General features: G+C 50.5%; 1 protein-coding gene across 1 annotated transcript in view; it reads right to left on the bottom strand.

Annotated features, from left to right (window-relative positions):
* Window positions 1–21495, bottom strand: part of FHAD1 (forkhead associated phosphopeptide binding domain 1) — a 135712-nt gene that overhangs the window by 71527 nt on the left and 42690 nt on the right. Inside the window, exons 6-11 of the mRNA XM_021097597.1 lie at window positions 17544–17653; window positions 13554–13790; window positions 8809–8932; window positions 5955–6085; window positions 3658–3747; window positions 2007–2111 (exon numbers count right to left, since the gene is read on the bottom strand). Of these exons, the coding sequence (XP_020953256.1) occupies window positions 2007–2111; window positions 3658–3747; window positions 5955–6085; window positions 8809–8932; window positions 13554–13790; window positions 17544–17653 (797 nt within the window). The remainder of the gene's footprint in view (window positions 1–2006; window positions 2112–3657; window positions 3748–5954; window positions 6086–8808; window positions 8933–13553; window positions 13791–17543; window positions 17654–21495) is intronic.

Raw genomic sequence — 21495 nt, 5'->3', positions numbered from 1 at the left:
GTGTAGTCACCCCAGTCTCCTGCTGAGAAGCCTCAGTAGCTCCTTGCTGCCCGCGCGGTACAGACCCTGAGTGCATGAACTAATGCGAAACACCCCCTAGAGATTCAAGAAGCCCCTGCGAACTCCGAACGAGGTAAATAAAAACAAATCCACACCTGGATAAATCAATAAAACTGCTGGAGGTCAAGGCAAAAGTTAATCTTAAAAGCAGCCAGAGAAAAGAGTTATTCGTAGATGCAAGTTAGGCTCGCAAATGACTTCTAAGTAGAAACAACAGAAGCCCAGAGATAACGGTGACATACCTAATGTTATTTCTACTGTGCTGAACGAAAATCATCGCTGATGTAGAAATCAATACATAGTCAAAATGCGTTTGTTTGTTTTAGGGCTGCAGCATGTGGACGCGTCCAGGCTAGGGGTTGAATTGGAGCTCTAGCTGCCTGCCTACACCACAGCCACAGCATTGGGAGATCCGAGCCACGTCTTGGACCTGCACCACAGCTCAAGGCAACACCGGATTGCTGGCCCATTGAGCGAGGCCAGGGATCGAACCCGCATCCTCATGGATCCTAGTTGGATTCGTTTCTGCTGCGCCATGATGGGAACTCCCCAAAATGTGTTTTAAGATTGAAGGTGAAATGTACATTTTCAGATAGACAGACACACATCTGGGAGAATGTGTCATCATCAGAGCTACGTGGAAAGAAACCACCAAAGGTGTTTTTCAGATACAGAAAAAGGAACTCAGATGGGTGATCAGAGATGCAGAAAAGACAAGCAACAGAAAGGGTAATGTGTGGACATTACATTGACTATAAAAATACTATGAGTCTCTTTTGGGGTTTTAACTGTAGAGGGAGTTTAGAAAATGACAATGGCCGGGGGTGGGGTGGGGTGGTTAGTGAAGTTAAGGAGTTCGGAAGTCACTGCACTGTCAAGCAGGAGGGCACAATTATCAACCAATACTGCATCCTGGTAAGTTAAGAATGCGTGCTGTGGTCTTCGGATGACCGCCAAGAGACCAGAGGCGTGGGAAACTTAATTAAGGGGGCATTTGGGAAAGCTGGGGATGAAGGCTACCGTCTTACTATGACTGAAAGAATAGTAAAAAAGTGAAACATTGCCAAGCTCGTAGAGAGGGAACGTGGAATGACAGAAAACCATCAATTCAGAAGGAGGCGGGAAAGGAGAGAAAAAGGAAATACAGCACAGATGGTACAACTGGCACTGAGCAAGAAGGTAAATTTAAACCCCAATATATGAGTAATTGCATAATATAAATGGACGAAAAGACAAAGATTGCCAAACTGGCTTCTGTAAAAGTGATACGCTATTCGGAAGATGTATGTGGAAAACTTAAACACGGACAGAGAAAGTATGAAAAAGACATGCTATGAAAACTCCAACCAACAGAAAGCCAGTGTGGAAACTCTATTAACGACCAAGCAGACTTGAGGGGATAAACACTACTAGAGACGAAAAGGGACACTGTAGGATGATTAAAAGTTTTGTTCTACAGGAAGTATGGAATTCTACATTTATATGCGCCTGGTGAGACAGCCTCAAAATACAGAAGCAAAAATTTTCAACACTAAAAGAAGAAATACACACTCTACAATCATGATAAGATTTTTTTTTAAAAAACGTTCCTCTCTCAATGAGTGACAGAACACAAAGACAAGAAAAATCAATAAGAGCATTTAAGTTGGAACCACATTATTGGCAAACTTGATTTCACAGATCGATTCTTTTCTGGGCGATTTCACGATGAAGGTTTAAAGGCAATCTCGGCTAGGGGTTTACACACAGGAGCTTTGGAGTCCAGAAGACCTGGATTCAAGTTCTGCTCCAGCTACTTTATCAGAGTGAACTTGGGTAACCTCACCTCTGGGAGCCTCAGCTTCCCCAGCCGTAAAGTGGGGTTAATACCAGTACGGACCACACGGGGTCGCTGTGGGGGTTACCAGAGAAGATGCGCGGGACGGGCTTGGCCCACCCTGCGGTACCTTGCTCTTTTCCCGCAGCGTCTTCGAGATCAGGCTCTGCTCAGTACTGCTCCTCTTCAGCTCCTCCCTGAGCTTCTTCACTTCCTTCTCCATGTCGTGGATTTGCTGAAAGAGTTCCAACAAGAGGCGAGTCAACTTCGTAACTCATTTCATCCAATGCATGATGGCTGACACTGAATCCGGGATTAGCTTAATTCCCTCCCTTGGGGGAAAACGCTCCATCTTTAAGGCAAGGTAGGTTTTTCTTTCAACGGATACACTGAGGGTGCTGGGAGAAGGAAAAGTGATGAGTCTCTTTTGAAGACCTGCATGGGTTCTGGATTCAACAATACAGGTCTCCATCAACTCATTAGAACCTCTTTCCTTGGGGTATTTCAATCGAAATAAGGGCTGTTTGGAAGACACAATGGGCATAGTTTGGAAGAAAAGACCAATGAAAAAAGAATTTCTTTCCCATTGGTGGCAGAGGATCGCGGCGCCCCTGGCGTGGAGAAGAGCAGGTCTCCTCCTTGTGTCTGAGGTGCCATCCTTCCCAGTGGATGGAATACGTGCCTGGTGATGTGCGAGGATTCAGCTGGCGCAGGGGAGGAACACGTACACTTACTGCTCATCTTTTCATTGTATTAATTTGTTGTTGTTGCACCCGCAGCATGTGGAAGTTCCTGGCCCAGGGATCGAACCTGTATTGCAGTTGCAGCCTGAGCCATAGCTGTGGTAATGCTGGATCCTTAAACCACTGTGCCACAGAGGAACTTCCTCATTGTATTACTATTATTATTATTATTGTCTTTTTAGGGCCACTCCCTTGGCATATATAAGTTCCCAGGCTAGGGGTCAAATCGGAGCTACAGCTGCTGGCCTCTGGCGGAGCCACAGCAATGCTGGATCCGGGCCATGTCTGCCAGCTACACCACAGCTCAAGGCAACGCCGGGTCCTTAACCCACTGAGTGAGGCCAGGGATCGAATCCGAGCCCTCACGGGTGCTAGTCAGGTTCATTACAAGTGAGCCACAGCGGCACCCCCATCATCGCATTGATTTTTACATTCGCCTTCCACATAGGCCAACGGTACATTTGCTTTTCATTTCGTTTCTATGAATTGGCATCAAATTGAATGTATTTAAGGAGAAATACTTAAGGAAGCATTCTGTGTCCATAACGGTGCCCACGGCTGCGATCAAACTTGTGATGAAAGTCTGGGCATCACAGTGAATTTCTAGAAGCATGTGGCTACCCATCCCCATCCCAGACCAGCCCCCGGGGAAACCGAGTGAGGGGCCTAGAGTCAGATGCCCAGAGAATTGTGGGAGTGTGAGTTTCCCGTGGTCTTTTCACACCTCCTCCTGAGGCTGGCAAATCAGAGAATTATGAGACTATCCCAACAGACACCCATAAAGCCTCAGAGCTTGTGCTGGGAAAGGGGCCAAGGAGCCTTCCCCGAACCCTGAAGGTTGGAGTTCCCTGGTGACACATCAGGGGAAGATCTGGCATCAGTCACTGGGGTCACTGCTCTGGTGCGGAGTTGATCCCTAGCCCTGGACCTTCCGCATGCCACCTTCTGCAGCCAAGCCCCCCACCCCAAACTCCCAAACCCTGAGGGTCAAAGTCTAGACTTTCTGTGGACACCTGGGGGGGAGGCGATCCAACGCACCGTTTTGTAGAGTTTTAACTCTTTCTCCTGGGCTTCGCGGTGCTCCTTCTGCGCGCCTTCCTTCTTTAACTCTTCTTTCAGCACCGAGCACTGTGCAGAAAAAGGACAAGGCCACAGGGGTTTGCCTGGGGGTCCCACGTCTCCCAGAGTGTCTCCTGCTGTTTAATCCAATCATACCCCTGAATTTGGGAGGTGAGACCGTTGGTGGGACGGGGGCGCAGGATCCTGCAGTCGTTCCTAGATCACCCCTCCGGGAGCTGAGGAAAAGAGCATCTCTTTCTGCTTCAAGAGCCAGCACTGTGCACGGCAGGAGAAATCCAGCTTTGCAGAGTCTGGCTGCTTGGGGATGTTTTCACTCTGTGACTAGCAAGGGGGTGGGGGGTGGCCCCCAGTGCTTTTGTGCAGGTTGCATCTTAAAGGTTATCATCAACCTGATTGAGGTGTCCCATGTTGTTGTGGTGGGGTAAACGGAGCTGCCTTTCCGGAGGGCAGTTCGGCAACAGGCATTAAGAGCACAAGGATGGATGTGCCTTCTTTGGACCCAGAAATGCCCACTTTAGCAAAGTACTCTAAGGACAACAACCGGAGAAATGAGCAAATGCGTAGTTTCAAGGATGTTCTTCGCAGGACTGTCCGCTGCAGGGAAAACACCCACCCAGGTGTCCGACACAGGAGACCACTTTGCAACGCTGACCAATGATAAAAGCACTGACTTATTAACACGGGAAAACAGAATGCACATTTTTTTTTCAATTGTGCATAGTGTAAATTTACTGTAAAATAACTGCTCTGAGGATTGATTTCCAGAAACAGAGCTGGAAGAACATACGGGAACACATGAACATTGATTTCTTGAGGTAGTATTTCCTTTCCTCTCTTTTTATTTTTCTTTTCAATGTCATCTACTTATTTTTCTAAAATGAACACACAGGACATACGTCATTAAAAAACAACAACAAAAAAAGACAGGCATCCCAAATGCTCACAAGGGCAGCACCCTTGGTGGCAAGGGGCCCAAGGGCTACCGGCTGGCACAGGCTAGAGGAGAAGGACTTCATCCCAGGGTCAACGAGGAAGGGGAAAGGGGGACAGAAATGACCCAAATGCTCTTCAGGGAGCAGAGGAGCCAAGCAGGTGCTGACTTTGCATATTCCTTTCCACGTAGCACTGGCTCCACAACCCCTCCCTGCCTCCAACACGCACACACACCCCTGTGGTCACACTTGCCTAGGAAGATGCCCTGCTTGGGAAGAACGAATGCAGGCAGCTGACCAGGGGCAGAGGGAGAGGAGCACAATTCAAACCAGCCCCCCACTTCTCGGAAAACGATTTTATCATCCTTGTTTCATGGGTGGGGAGATGGAGGCTAAATAATTTACAATGAAAGAAAGCGCTGGGAATGCTGTGGACACATAAAATAAAAGAATAAAATAAAGCTCTGGGATTGGACCCTGGTCTCTCCGACCCTAAAGTTCACGCACCGCCTTTCACCAGCTCCAAGCTGGGTATGGTACCAAGCACCAGGCAGTACTTATTCTGCCTTTTCCTTGGAACTTCAAGATGTATTCCTACCCGCGCACCCATGCAGACCTAACCACCCCATCACACGGGCAGCCGCTGGGGACTTCTGAGTTGCCACCTGAGATGAAAGCTTTCAGCTTTTACCTTGATTCACAGAGACAGACATATCAACATATCATGAGACATCTCATCCTACAGAATCAGGATTCTACAGTCGGCATTGAAGGCACGATTTGCAAAGAGTCAAAGTTACTTGTAAAAAGCTTGTCCCTTGGCTACCACGTTGATTTTACATAGAGAAATTCTACACACTAAAGCCTAAGGAAAAGCAAGAGTCCGTGTGTTTGCACCTGGACCTTCCAGCATTCTGCTTTGAAGGCAACTGTGAGGACCAGCAGTGCCGGGAGCGTGCTGCAGCAGGTGGGCGCGTCCGTGCCCACAGAGAGCTCCTAGTCTATTTCATACCAAGCTCTGCAAGGGCAACACACGCTCATAGGGGTGTTTGTTGCTGCGATTAAACCAACTCATTTATAATAGGGGTTAGAAAATGTTGGCTGGATTTGAATACACATCATGCTAATTCTGTGCCACCTACAAGCTGTACTTGGCAAAGATGCAGAGGAGCCGACCACCTGCCCAGCAGTTATCCTCCCTGTGCCCTTGGGCACTGGCCTCGTCTGGCCATGGGGCGAGGGAGGAGGGCCCCAGGGTGTCATGTGACTCCACTGTGCCTGCCCTTCCAGCTGCAGGTCCCGCGGGGACCACCTGACACTCACTCTGGAGCTGAGGGCCTCGAGCTGGTGATCCTTTTCTTTGTTCTCACTTTTTAGTTGATTCACCTCCTGTTTTAGTTGTTGAACTTGCTCGTCCTTTACCAACACGTCTTTTTTTAAAGATGACACCACCTCTGTAAAAAAAATGAAACAAAAGACCCACGGAGGTCAGAGAGGCAGGACAGGTTACGGTCATCGCCAGGGCTGTCGGCCAACTTTTGGACAAGACCTTCCAAGCCCGGGCCGCTCCCGGTGCCCGCCTGGAACTGGAGAGGCTGTTCTCCAGGATCCCAGAGCAAGAACGAGAAAGAGACAGAACGCGGTTTGAGGCTCCGCTGTGGGTGGGGGGCAGGTGGTCGGCACCAGTGGGAGAAGCCGTTAGGGACCCTGGTGGGCACAGGTCGGGCAGAGCTGGGAGGCGACCCCACACCATGGGCCTGGGGAACAAAGGCCCAGGACAGGGAAGGTCCAGGAATTCTCCAGAGGCCAGGAGAGGGGCTTGTGGCAGAGGGGACTGCTGGACACTGTCGATGGGGTAGCTGGATTCACACTAAGTCAGGACCCGTCCTTACTGTTTATCAGCTTGCTGGGCTTGGTCAGGTCACCTCGCCTCCCACTGCTTCTCTTCCACAGAGTTACCACAGGGGTTGAGTGACATGATGCGTCCCAAGGACAGCAGGTGACTAACTTAGGTCTGTTTCATGGCACCTCTTATTCTTCATGGCAGCCAGCTTCCAAAATGGCCCCAAAGATCCCTGCCTTCTAGAATTCTCACTCTTGTGTGGCCCCTCTCACTCTGAATAGGGCTGGCAGGTGTAACTAACAGGATACCATGGAAATGACGGGATGTGACCTCCCGGGCTGGGTCATAAAGATGCCGCAGCTTCCTCTTGGCCCCCTCTTGGATCAGGCATGCGGGGAGAAGCCTGTGTGGTGAGGAACGGGGGCCTCCGGCCAACAGCCACATGAGCAGCCGTTCCGGAAGGGGGCCCTGCAGCTCCCGTCAAGGCTTTAGAGGACCTGACTGCTGCCCCAGCCAACATCTTGTCTGTCCCCAATGAGTACTGTCAACTCCAATTCCTGAACTACAGAAGCGGTGAGAGATGGGCAATACTGGTTGCTGTTTTCTTCACTGCATTTGGGATAACTTGCTACGCAGCAACAGGTAACTACCCAATAGCTGAGTTATCACGGGGAATAAAAGTGGGGCGAAGGCTGCCTAAGGGCAGTAGCACGGGACTGCTGCACGCAGCTCTTTTCTTGGAGGAATATTAGGCCCCGTTTTAAGGATAGGTACCAACCAAGAAGGTATACAAAACAAAGATCACTATGAACCAGAATTCCATTTTAAAAGTGAGCTCTGGACCCTGTTAAGTGACCTGGAAATCCTTCTGGGCCCTTGCCACACCTGGAGTGGGTCCAGCTCATCCCAAGTGTTATCCTATCCCAGTGGTCCAGCTCCTTGATTGGAGGAAGTGGGATCTGAGACCGGCTTGATGCTTGGACGAGGTTGGATGGGTGGACAGAGGACATACGGGAGGAAGGCAAGGACCAGTAAGTTCATCCTTCCACTCCGGGTGCCCCCGACAGTGCCTGGCCTGTAGGGGGTGCTCAGCAACTATCTGAGGACACTCCAAGTTAGGGAGGAGCATAAGCAGAGCCCTGGGGGTGGCAGGGGGACGGAGTGGTAAGTTGCAGAGTCAGGCAGAGGAAAAGCCAGCGCACGGGTTCCTGTAGACACGGTGATTCACCTGTGGCTCAAGGCTATGCTGGCTTTGACTGCTGTGGGCACATTTCCTGCTGCATCCGGGGACTTTAAGGGTGATATCGACTCCTGGGCTCCCTGCCTTCTCCCTGTCACCAGCTTCTCTCCCTCCCCTGTCTGAGAGGGCTCCCATCCTCTTCAGGTCTCTATAGACACATCATTTTCTGCTTAAAATCCCACTGGCTTCCCGTCACCCTTAGAATAGAACCCAGACCCCCGGACCCCGCCCAGCCCGACAGGCCCTTGTGCACCCCACTCGGCCTCACTGGCCTCAGCTCGTCCTCCCACCCACGAGGCTGTTCCTCCTTCCCCTCCCCAGCTTGCTCTTGGTTTATTTTCTTCACAAGCACGACTGCTCTCTGGGTGGGCTTGTTTACACGTCCCTTTACTTTCCCTTTCTATCACCCCCTCCCAGATCTGTGTGTACCGAGTTCTGTCATGCTCAGGGCTCTCTCCCCAGAGCCTAGAACAAGGCCTGACACCTAGTAGGGGCTCAAAAAACACATTGAAGGAAGGGATCCAGGCTGAGATGCAGCAGCTGGGCGTTGGCTGCTCCCCACTCAGCCCAAGCCCTTTACCAGGAACCACCCTGCTGGTCAATTAGAAAATGTTTGCACTTGGGCCCAAGTGCACTCGGGTGAGATGGGTGGGGCCACAGGTGCCTTAAAGCGGCGACCCCAATTTGTCCACATTCTACTTTACTCAGCCAGGCTGGCTTACACAACCGCCCAAGCCACAGGGCACCCTGTGTTCTCCCTGGCAAGGCTGGTAGCCAGCAGTCCTGGTAGCCAAGAGATAACATTCTCTCAACTATTTATCAGGCCCTGGTCTAGGAACTGGGTGGCAATAACTTCTATTGAAGGAGAACTCGAATTTGCTGACACTGGTTGCTGAGCCAGCTGAGATCCTGAGACTGAACCCAGGTCAGTGAGCAGCGCTTGTGGTGGTTGATGGTGATGTCTGCAGGGGGAGGGCAGCAGCTCTGGGGTGATTGGTGATGTCTGCAGGGGGAGGGCAGCAGCTCTGGGTTGACTGGTGATGTCTGCAGGGGGTGGACAGCAGCTCTGGGGCCCAAGTCTGGAAGGAGCTTACCTGCTGTGACCGCGTGGTCCCTCCTTAGGTTCTCGCCCTCGTTCTTCAGGGATGCGATTTCTGAGTTCCTCTCTGACAGGGTTTGGCACAGCACCTGGCTGTAGCCTTTCTGTAGGGCGCTGATCTGTGGGAAGAGGTAACACATAGTCAGAGGGGGCCAGCCAGGTCTGCAGGACACACCTGTACTTTTCTGAGGCTGGACAAAGAGAGTCAGGTTGATCTCGGGTCAGGGTGTTGGAGAAACCGAGCTTTTTGGTGATAACCAATTAAAGGGACAGGAGGGGGCCCATTCCTTCAGTGACCACCATTTCATACATAATAAAGATATAATCAAGTCTTATCTTTGTGCCCACACAGAGGCTCGGGGATGGGTGGCTGCCGCGGGTCCCTTAATGTGCCATCCTATGACCTGTGGATTTTTAGTCATAAATAGACCAGCTGCCGGTTCCAGATCATCTAGAACCAACTGGATGCACAGCAAAGTTCAAGAGACAGGAGCAGGTTATAAAAGTAATTCCCTCTAATGATTTAACAGCAGATAGCTTGTACCTCATGGAACACGCCAGAGTTTACAAAGCCTGGGCACACCTGCTACATCCACACCCCTCACAGCATTGCTGAAGCCTGCGGTTCCCAGTAATGGCCCCATTTTGCAAGGGAGCAAATTGAGACTCAGAGAGGTGAGGTCTCATGCTCAGCATCCCATGGCTGGTCAGAGGTGGAGTGTGATTCAAATCCAATCTTTAGTTGCTCGGTTCCACCTTTCCGGATGGTTCTGGGAACCAGCATTAAAATTTGAAGGCTGTTGGAGTTCCCTAGTGGCTCAGTGGGTTAAAGATCCAGTGTTGTCACTGCTGTGGCTCTGGTCACTGTTACGGAGTGGCTGGATCCCTGGCCCAGGAGTTTCTGCATGCTATGGGCATGGCCAAAAAAAAAAAAAAAAAAAAAAAAAGGAGGAAATACAGGAATTGTGGGTAGGATGACCACAGGCCGGCCCTATCTAAGGATGTTGAGAGTACCCTCCAAGTCCATGGCTCAGAGCTCACCCACCCAGGGCGTGTCTCCATCGAAGGCAAAGTTGGTAAGCAGCTGTCAAGCCTTGGCCTCTGCAGGCAGGTGCCTGAGGCTGGGAAAGGGAGCAGAGCCCGGAACCCCTCCCTCTCAGTCTGCTGCGGCTGGACTGCTTGTTCTGTGCTGCTGGTCTTTCCTCTCTCAAGTTGCCCTTGCCTCTTTGATTTTTCAGATGTCAGCCCTCAGTACTCCCATGGGGACACGTTTATTGGGGCATAAACGCCAAGCAGTCCATAGACGGGACAAGAGCTAGCTTGTTTCGCTAGATCAAGATGGAAGTGAGGAGGAGTAGGATGTAATTTCTTTGCTCTCCTAAGACAAGGCTGCCAGATTTAGGGGGGAGGGAAAGGATGCCCACTTAAATAGGATTCCAGATAATGAATAATGTTTTAGTGTGTGTCCCATGCAGTATTGGGAACATACATGATTAAAAAAAGCTAAAATTCAAATTTAACTAGGTGTCCTTGTTTTATCTGGCAACCCTACCCTAAGAGAGTTCTGGAACATTGGGTCATTCAAATACCGCTTCCACTAATTTTGCCATGTCTCTTTGCTTATCCCACTGTAATTTCTTAGCGTTCTTCTTCGAAGCAGCTCACTTTTTAGACTTAAAAGCATGTATTAAATAAAAAATAACTGGTATAAGAGTAAATCGAGACCCATTATCTTCAACAAAAAAATAATGAAAAAGAGGAAATGCAGGAATCTCTGTTCGCCGTCAGACCAGGTTGCAGGCATTGCATAAAAAAGACTGCGGGGAGGGGGCGGGCATGCTGGGAAACTGGGGTAAGGGCGCCGGGGTGGGGTGGGGGGTGGGGGGTGGGGGGTTGGGAGGTGGACCTTGCCACCAGATGGCGCTCACGGCCTTTGGTCTTGGCTCCTGTTCCTGACAATCTTGTCACTATGACACTGGTAGGATGAACTGAAGCGTCAAGGTTGCACAAGTTTTTCTGGCTTGTTTCATGCACCATCATGGTTCAGAGATTATGGCCTTTGGGAAAGTTACACTTTTGTCCTGGGGCATAGGAGACATGGGCGAGGTGGACTATCCTAGAAGTTTGGGGGGAGGTATGAGGGGGGAGAACACAGGCCACTCTGCTCCCTATTCTCCCCACGTCTATATACTTTTGCATATTTGGCCTTTGGAAACTTCGAGTGAAAAAAACAACCCTTTCAGCTCTTACTGTTCTCTGTGGGGGAAATACAACTTTCCCTCAAAAGGCACTTGGTTTTATTTGCATGATATCAGAGGCAGAACACAGAGAGACAAACTTCCAGAAGGGCTGGGAAAACCTACTTTCCCCCTAAAGACTCCAGTGCTCTGGAGAGATTAAAAAATATTTCCAAGTGTTGCGTGTTAGGATGTTGGATTGCCAGAATAACTCCAGCCTTCAAACCTTACTTACTTGCGCTGCCAAAATAAATATCCATGTTGTCTGCAAGCGGCATACATCCCAAGATGTTCAAATGTCTGTTATGCAGCGTGATAAAATGAGCACTGAATCATAAGAAAGTTCGTAGTGCTAGGAGGAGTGATTGTTTCAAGATAAATAATTTGGCTTCTAATTAGCACAGGCGTACAAGAGCATGTGGAGGTAAGACTTTTCTAGTGACGTTGCAGCGGATCGAAGATCTGTGAGAGCAAACCGTTATGGACACACTTGCAGGGACCAGGGAGAACATGTAATCAGAACAATAAATCAACCGGCCAGGTGGCTCATACATCTGGTTGAATGTTCTGGAGGCAGCAGAATATTTCAGAAACTAAACTGAGTTCCTACTGTGGCTCAGTGGGTTAAGAACCCGACACAGTGTCTGTGAGGATGTGGGTTCGATCCCGGGCCTTGCTCAGTGGGTTAAGGATCTAGTGTTGCTGTGACTCTGGTGTAGGCCCCCAGGAGCAGCTCCGATTTGACCCCGAGCCTGGGAATGTCCATGTGCTGCAGGTCAACCATAAAAAAGAAGAAAATAGGAGAAGAAAGAAAAAACCAAAATGTTAGTGGATAAAACTGTATTTGAGTTCAAACCCAGGCAGCCTCTGCTGCAGAGGTGCCTTGTTATAAAATATCCCCAATCGGCTGTAAGCGAAGACCCAGTGGAAGGGGAGGCAACAGAGCCACCAATCAGTGCATTTATGTATTTATTTATTTGCTTTTTAGGGCCACACCTGTGGCATATGGAGGTTCCCAGGCTAGGGGTTGAATCAGAGCTGCAGCTGCCGACCTACACCACAGCCACAGCAACACCAGATCCGAGCTTAGTCTGCAACCTACATTGCAGCTTACAGCAACGCCGGATCCTTAACCCACTGAGTGAGGCCAGGGATTGAACCTGCATCCTCATGGGTGCTAGTCGGGTTTGTTAACTGCTGAGCCACAACAGGAATGCCAGTGTAATTATTTCCAGATAATTTATTTTATTTTATTTTATTTTTTTGCTTTTTAGGGTCTCACCTGCAGCATACGTTGGTTTCCAGACTAGGGGTCAAATCAGAGCTGCAGCTGCCAGCCTATGCCACAGCCACAGCAACTCGGGATCCAAGCCTTGTCTGTGACCCACACCACAGCTCACGGCAACGCCAGATCCTTAACCCACTGAGCGAGGCCAGGGATCGAACCTGCATCCTCATGGATACTAGCCGGGTTCTTAACCCATTGAGCCACAATGGGAACACCAGCCAACTTCTTTTTCATCAACTTTGGTGAGATAAAATTTATGTATGAGCTCAATGGCCAATTTTAAAGTAGTTCTTTCAAAAAATTATTTTTGGATCTAGTTTCAAGAGAAAGGAACTTGACGGGTAAAATCTAGGCATTCTGGGAGGAGAACTTTTGTACCAGCAGCTGCCTTCAGGGTGTGATAAAGGCCTCGGTGTTTGGAACGCTGAGGGATCCTTCTCCCGGTCTCCAGCTCCCTGGCTGGGGGCGGGTGAGTGTGAGGGGTGGTTACCGGAGCCTTAGAATTGGGTGAAAATATGAAGTGGGCATGAGAGCATAGGCTCTGCAAGGAGGTAGAGCTGAACTCAAATTGCACCGCCGCCCTCTCACTTCCTGTGCAAATGTAACAACTTCCTGGGTGTCTCTGAGCCTGCCTCAGTCTCCTCCTCTGTCAAATGATATGTGTCAGAGGACTGAGCTTTAAATAAGCTGATGCAGGGTTCCCGCTGTGGCTCAGAGGGGTTAAAAGCCTGACTAGTGTCCATGAGGACTCGGGTTCCATCCCTGGCCTTGCTCAGTGGGTTAAGGATCCAGTACTGCTGTGAGCTGTGGTGAAGGTTTTGCAGGTGTGGCTCAGATCCCGAGTTGCTGTGCCTATGGTGTAGGCTGGTAGCTACAGCTCTGATTCCACCCCTAGCTTGGGAACCTCCATATGCTGCAGGTGTGGCCCTAAACAGAAAAAAAAAAAAAATTAATAAATACAGTGATGCGTCTCGAGTGCCTGCCCAAGGGCCTGCACAGGGGAGGTGCTTCATCAAAGATGGTATTGTTCTTACAAGGCCAGGAACCTGCCAAGTCTCAACTCCCGGGATCTGTGCCCCTCTCCACCATGCTATGCTGATTACCCATCTCCAACTCTCTGGGGGCTCCCCTTGATGCTCCCCGGGCTCTACCTGAGAGCTGCTGCCCTGTGTCACGGCGCTGAGGCCCCCACCCACGTGTGTCTCCAAGCCCTACCTGGCTTTTCAGGCTCTGGATCTCTCGCTCCTTGGCGTCGACGTCTTCATCCAGAACCTGAAGCTTGGGCGGGATCACCCTCTCGTTCTGCCTGGAGGTGGCTGTTTCCGACAGCTTCTGACTCAGGTTGGCCACTTCGTTCTGCAGGTTTGCTATCACGGCGTCTTTGTATTTGGATTCCAGTTCAAAATCCGAGAGACGGCTGACTTCTTTTCCCAGCAGCAGAATGATTTCATCCTGGGTGGAGGCGAGATGGGAAGTTTACTACGTGCGGGTCTGGGTGCAAGGCGGACCCCGTTAAAAAAAACAGAGGAAAGGAGTTCCCATCGTGGTGCAGCGGAAATGGATCCGACTAGGAACCACGAGGTTGCGGGTTCGATCCCTGGCCTCGCTCAGTGGGTTAAGGATCTGGCGCTGCCGTAAGCTGTGCTGTAGGTCGCAGAGGCGGCTCAGATCTAATGTTGCTGTGGCTGTGGTGTAGGCCAGCAGCTGTAGCTCCGATCGGACTCCTAGCCTGGGAACCTCCATGTGCCTCGGACGTGGCCCTAAAAAGCAAAAAACAAATACACGTATATAGGAAAGATGTAGTCATTCTTTGGGGAAGGTGAGGGCAGGCAGGGAGGGAAAAGACGGATTTTCAAGGTTCTCTCTGTCCCTCGGAGAACCTCATGGAGACGAGAAGAGTTTGGTTAAAATGAGGTACCTGCACAGAGATTCCTGAAACGGTGTTGTTTACACCTCACAGGTAATGAAACTTTCCCTTTTCCCCAAATTATCCTTTCATGTTGAGAACAACCATCCCGCTTGGGAACTGTCATTGCTAGAAAGTTTATGTATAACATTTTTTTTTTTTTTTTTTTTTTGTCTTTTGTCTTTTTTGTTGCTGTTGTTGTTGCTATTTCTTGGGCCGCGCCTGCGGCATATGGAGGTTCCCAGGCTAGGGGTCTAATCGGAGCTGTAGCCACCGGCCTACGCCAGAGCCACAGCAACGCGGGATCCGAGCCGCGTCTGCAACCTACACCACAGCTCACGGCAACGCCGGATCGTTAACCCACTGAGCAAGGGCAGGGACCGAACCCGCAACCTCATGGTTCCTAGTCGGATTCGTTAACCATTGCGCCACGACGGGAACTCCTATGTATAACATTTTTATTTGTAACATTCGGCCTAGCACACAGGAGGGAGGTAATTAGGAAAACAACATTCTGCCTATAATGAGGGCCATTTTTTAACTTGAAAAACGGAATATGTTCTGAAGTATGGATTTCCCCCTTTCTTCTCTTCTAGCAATTCCTGCCTCCTTTGGCTGTTCATGTAAGAAGTCTTTCCAGGTAACTGAATCTGGGAAGTAACTGAGACGGCGATGATGAGGTATTTGTGTGGGCTCACGTAAACTTTGGGCTGGAAAAACAAAATCGCCAGCAGATTATACCTCCAGGTATAATTAACCCCAGCCTCCAGCTCTCCAAAGAAAAGGGTCTACAGCCAAAGAATTCATTAGGTTTTCCAAGAAAGGAAAAAAAAAATTCCCCCCACTTTTCAGCAGAAGTCATCAATAAAATATCAGGAAAAAGTGAAGAAAAAAAATTTCCCCAGATTCATTTTCGAATGCAGCCACGGCAGTTGGTAAATGGGCAATTTCTAGGCCAGCTCCTTCCCTGGGGAGCTGCCCAGTCGGCCTCACAACCCTCCAGCTCCATGACCTGGGGAAGGACAGGGTCTTGGGCATGAGAAAGCCTGTCTGACATTGCCAACGGCTGCCAAGGGTCTGCCTTTGGGTCCCGGCAGATGCCTGTGGCAAAAATTCAGGCAACAGCATCATACAGAGTCCATGCTCCTGGCAGCTTCCCCTGTTTCAGCCAGTCATGACCAGCCAGGTGCTTATTAATTATTCCTGCAACAGATGTTCACTGAGCAGCTGCAGCAGGCAGGCCCTGGGCTGGTGCTGGGGCATGAGACGTCTGCAGAGGGTGCCTGTAGAGCTGGGGGCTCTGTCTGCCTGGTGAGGGCCCTGCACCTTCCTGGAGGGAGTGCTCCCCCTTCCGTGTGGTCTGGGTAGGACTGCCGGTCTCGTGCCCTGCTTCTTCCTGTCCCACCTCCTCGTAACCCAAGCTGGTCAATCAGAGTTTTCTCAGAGGGAGAGGATCTTGCCTCCTTTTGCATCAAAGACTTTAAATGCATGGGTCCTTTACCTGAATCTGTCCTTCCCAACATACAAAGCTGGCCTTACGTAGAAAGCCAAACTCTGAAAAATGGCGGGAAGAGATAGCAGGGCGTGTTCTGATGATGTCATTTGAGCTCCTGGATCCAGCCATGCCTGAAGCTAGAAGCCCTTTAAATTTTCCAATAAGATGAGCCAATAAATGCTTCCCTACTTAAGGTAATTTGTTTACTGTCACCTGAAGGAGGCTGGCAAGTCAGGGCATAAATGGCTCATAAATAGGAAAAATTATAAATGTGGTTGCATTATATTTCCAGTTTTAAATTGAGGTGGTTTGAAAAATGGCTACAAATACTTTGTAGTTTGGCCATCAAGCAGGGGAGTCTATTTCCCCACCCTCTAAGTCCGGGCTGGCCCCATGACTTGCTCTGGTCAACAGAAAGCTGCTGCATCATCTCCAGGCAAGGCCTTACAGGCTGTGCTGCTTCTGTTCTGGCCCTCCAGGAGCCCTGAGACCACCATGCTGTGATGAAAAAACCACATGCAGAGAGGGGCCTACCAGCCCAGGCATCCTGGCTGAGGCCCCAGATATGGGAAGGAGGCCACGGGAGACCACCAGCTTGGCCCAGCCACCAGCTGACTACGGTCATATGAGTGAGGCCAGGCGACACCAGCAAAGGAACCTTCCAGGTCAACCCATAGATTCTGGGAAATAATGAATTGCTATTTTAAACCACTAAGCTTTGGGGTGGCATGTTATACAGTGTCTGAGCCTGGCTTCCTACCTTCCTGTAGCATTTCTCAGAGTCTCCCAGGACACCTGTGTTGGAACCCCTGCCTCTGACATGAGCCCCCAGTGGTTCTGCTCCTTACACACTCAGAATTGCTGCAGACCTGGGCCCTCCCTGGTCCTTAAGGAAAGCAAGATGCTGTGGACTGCTTCTTTCAGAACAGCTTTCAGATTGTGTCTAAGCAGGTAGAAATCAGTCTGGGCCCTCACCAGGAGGGCTTGAATTCACCTGTTCTACTCACACCCCTGCTACGCTCTAAACCTCTGCGGCTCTTCAGCGAGTCTCTTTCTCTGCTCAGGCCCCCCCCACCCCGGACTTCAGTGCTCATATCTCCCTGCCAGAAACGTGTTTCCCACCATTGCTCCATCAATCAAGGTGGACTAAGCTGCTGTGTGGGAGTTAGAAGTACCCATTTTAGAAGTTATCCAGACCTAGGTTTGAATCCTAGCCTCGGTCTTTCCGCTGGGCAACCCTGAAGAAGCTACTTAACCTCTCTCAGCTTCGGCTTCCCCATCTGCAAAGTGAATGTGATAAAAATCTATCTTGAGGGAGTGCCCTTCATGGCTCAGTGGTTCACGATCGCGACTAGGATCCATGAGGATACAGGTTCCATCCCTGGCCTCACTGATTGGGTTAGGGATCCCGAGTTGCTGTGGCTGTGGTGCAAGCCGGCAGCTATAGCTCTGATTTGACCCCTAGCCTGGGAACTTCCATATGCCTCGGGTGCGGCCCTAAAAAACAGGGAAAAAAAAACTATTTCGAAGATGATGTGGATTAATGAGCTAATGATAAATGCCAAGTGCATGGGACACAGCCTAGTCCACAGCAGGTGCTCAGTACCTCGTGGGGGTAGATGCTGTTATTTAGGCTAAAATGAGCAGGTAGCAGACTTTTGGCTGAATGTCGTGGGAGTTAAGAGGTGGTTTCTTGTAAGTAGCATAAGAAGGCACTTCTAGAGACACAGAGAACAAGAGGCAGCTGCCATCCGTCGGTGGTCCGTCTTTCGGCAGTGTCCCCATCCTTCCCCAAGGCCCTCACCTTATCCTGCTGGCCCAGGTCCTCATCCATGAAAATCTCCCCGGAAGATCCTGCCCCGGGAATTTCCTCGGCCACCGACTGTCCCGACAATTCCACGGCATTGGTCCACACTAACACACAAGGTCAGCAGAGAACACAGAGGAGACTGTGAGTTTCCCCAGAGTCTTAAAGTGTAGTTATATACATTGGTGTGTGTGCAAAAAAAAATATATATGCAAAATAAAGCACATATATATATACATACATGCACAAAAAATATATAAAATAATATATATATATACACACACGTACAACTAGGCATATTTTTGGCCTCACCTGTGGCACATGGAAGTCCCCCGGGCCAGGGATCAAACTTGCGCCACAGCAGCGACTCAAGCTGTTGTAGCGGCAATGCTGGATCCTTAACCCACTGCGTCGCAGAACTCTTTAAAGAGTATTTTCAAATTAACCTTCTCATTCACACGACCTTTGTAATGAAAGCATTCCAGGTGTATTAGAGAGGCAAACAGCCACCTCGTTCCTCTTCCCCAGTGTTCACTGGGCTGATTCACTTCCAGGGGTCCCTTGCCAGACGGTGGTCTGTGCCAAGTAAGAACCAATGACCTTGGCCAGGTCGTTTACTCTCAGCCTTAGTTTCCACATATATAAGGGGGGGGGGGGAAAGACACACACGAATGGTCTCTGCTCTAAAGGGCTTTGGGGGATTAAACAGCGCACTGACGGAGAGTAGGGGTTGGCCACATCTGGCCCCCTGCCTCTTGTTGTAAATAAAGCTTTATTGCAACACAGCCACCGTCATGCATGGCTGCTTCCCAGCTACAAAGGCGGAGTTGAATCTTTGAAATGGAGACCATATGGGCCCGCAAAGCCTAAATTAGTTACTGTCTGGCTCTTTACAGGAAAAGTTTGCTGGCCCCGGATACAGAGCATTTAGCACTAAATGTTAGCTATTTTTACTGCAGTCGTAGCTTTTGAGAAAGCACGAGTGGATTTACAGGACAGAGATGGTTCTCCAGCTTTTACTTTTCCATCCGACAATATCAACACCGTTTCCTGCATCAGCACTGACAGCTCTATTGCGTTCTTTTTCATGGTAGCCTTGTGGTCCGCTGAACCAGCTGTTTTCGAAGGTGGTGAAACTTTAATGAGTGTTAATATTAACAGGGAATGAAGCGCACGCTGTCGTGTTTGTGGAAATTCATTCCATAATTTATTCATTTGTGCACTTCAGAGCCAATGATTTTCTCCCCAGGTCTCAAACGTGTTTGTGGACCCCGGATCCTCTAGCGGACACAGCCAATGGCCCATGGAGCCCGGGGAACGCATGGCCTTGCGTGGTGGATGAGCAGCACTGGCCGAGGTGCTTCCTGGGCCACTAGGAACAGAGTGGCCTGGACTCCCAACCTCCCTGTCTGTGCACCTGGACATGCTGGGGTCACAGGCAAGTCCCGCCTCTGCCTTGTAATGGGTTGGGTTTCTTATCTCCTTTTTTTCTTTTTGGCCCAGCAGCAGCTGGAGGTGGGATCTCATCACGGACGTGGGATTGACCCTGCGCTGCAGTGGGGAAAGCACCAAATTCTAACCACCAGACCCCCAGGGAGCTCCCTCTTATCTGTCCCTTAGAGGCAGTTTAACAAACCGCTCCAACAAGACTCTCTTCGCAGCTGTGCCTGTCTCTTTCCCTGCGGTGGCGGGCGTTTCCAAAGGCAGACACCTCCTGCTGGAGTGGGACCCCTCCCTGCCTAACACCTGCCATCACCTCCTGTGCTCTTTTTACATGACCTCGAAGCACCTTCCTCTGGAGCACAGCCTTCAGCCCCACTCACCTCCTGCCCACTCCCACCCCCCCACCTAACATGTAGCCCCTGCACTCCTAACCCTTCCACCCCAATGCTGTTCCCTCTTCTCGGCACTTACCAATTGTCACTCGCCTTTCAGGGGCTCAGCTTGAGTGTCACTCCCTTGTGGATACCTCCCCAATCCCCCAACTAAGTCCATACCATTATGCACTCGTGGGGCACAGGTACCTCCCCTGCCTGGTGTTGTCATGGTTACCAGCTTATGGGTGTTTTCCTCTGATGGTTTTATGCCCGTTGGTCTCCCTGACTGGTCAGTAAGCTCTATGAGATTGGGAACCAGGTCTCAGTTTTTGTCCCTCAAAATGAGTTTAATAATCCCATTGTACAGATGTGCAGACTGGGGCACAGAGGGAGAAAAACCTGTGCCCAAACTCACCCGTGAAAGGAGGTCAAGGCCCAGGGGGAACCCCGACCCATCTCGATTCATTATGCGCCGTGCTGAGAGGGAAAGGTGCTCGGGGTGGGGTCTGAGAACAGAAGCGCAGCACCTGGCCCCCTACTCACAGAGGGTGTCCACGAACGGCTGGCCAGCCACAGTGCTCACGCCAGCCCTGCCAGGCTGGCGCTATTTCTAGACCTGTTCAGACCCTGGGAACCAAGGTCAGACCGGCTGAGGCCACACATCTGGTATGAGGCAGTCAGGGTCTGAGCCAGATGATCCGGTTCCAGAACAGGACACACAACCACCTGGCAGTAAGTCTTTCACCAGTGTGGACCTGTGAGTCAGGGATTCAGGACCCGGGTTCACCCCGACAAGCTCAGCAGCAGGAAGAGGGTATGTGGGGGCTGTGTGCGGGGAGGGGCTCTCTTTCTCCTGTGGGTCCAGGGCTGGATGTGCTTGATGGAATTTTAGGGGCTGCCTGATGAAAGGGTTAAGGTGACCAACCGCTGAGAGGTTCCCAGGATGGGAGGACCCAGGCAAATGCGGACAAGTCGGTCACCCTGGGAGAGCTGAGACCCTCGAGCTCCCTGCCCATCCGCCTGGGTTTCCTACCACCGCAGGACAGGCCTGCAGCTCCGCCAGGCCAGCAGGACCCAGGGAGTCGAGTCGGCCCTGCCGAGTGCAGTGGGTGCTCTGGCCACAGCAGGAGCGCTCGCAGCAGCGCTGGGAGATGCTTGCATATTCCCTCTGAGTTCTGGGCCACGTGGGGGCAGGCCTGGGGCCCTGGCCGAGCACCAAGACCGACTCCCTCTCACTGTCCTTCCCATCCCTCCTCCCCCCTTGACTTCTGGAAGGCAGCTGCCACCAGGGGTGAAGGAGAGGAAAGTGCTGAACAGAAGGAGGGGCGGCCGGAGGGCTTCCCCGGGGATTCCGGGAGCTGTTTCAGCAGCTGCCCACCGTCCCCCTCCACCTCCCCAACTAGTCTGTGATTAGAAAACTTTAATCTGAAACTCACTTCTGCCCTCGGACCCTTTTGGATTCTGAGCAGCTGAGCCCTAGCTGACTAGAGCAGCAGCGCCTGACAGAAAAGTAATGAGGCTACAGAACGCGATTTTCAGTTTTCCAGTTGTCACATTATAAAGGTGAAAAAGAGACATGAAATTAATTTCAGTGATATATATATATATATATTTTTTTTTTGGTCTTTTTGCCATTTCTTGGGCCACTCCCGCGGCATATGGAGGTTCCCAGGCTAGGGGTCTAATCGGAGCTGTAGCCACCGGCCTACGCCAGAGCCACAGCAACGCAGGATCCGAGCCGTGTCTGCGACCTACACCACAGCTCATGGTAACGCCGGATCCTTAACCCACTGAGCAAGGCCAGGGATCAAACCTGCAATCTCATGGTTCCTGGTTGGATTCGTTAACCACTGCACCACGATGGGAACTCCAGTGATATCTTTTATTTAATCCACTGTATTAAAAAATTATCATTTCGACATGTAATCACGACAACATTAAGATATTTTACCTTCCTTTTCTTTTTTCAAATCTAAAAATTAAAAAAAAAATTTGGGGTCACAGCATGCAGCAGCTTGCTGTGGGATTTCAGTTCCCACACCAGGAACTGAACCCAGGTCACGGGAAAGTGCCGAGTCTAACCAGGGAATTCCCCACATGCCTTTTCTTCTGGGTATGAAGTCTTTTTCTTT

Source organism: Sus scrofa, chromosome 6 (assembly GCF_000003025.6).
Source record: "Sus scrofa isolate TJ Tabasco breed Duroc chromosome 6, Sscrofa11.1, whole genome shotgun sequence".
Lineage (NCBI taxonomy): Eukaryota > Metazoa > Chordata > Mammalia > Artiodactyla > Suidae > Sus > Sus scrofa.
The sequence above is the reverse complement of the archived record's forward strand: the minus strand, read 5'-3'. Positions and strand labels throughout refer to the sequence as shown.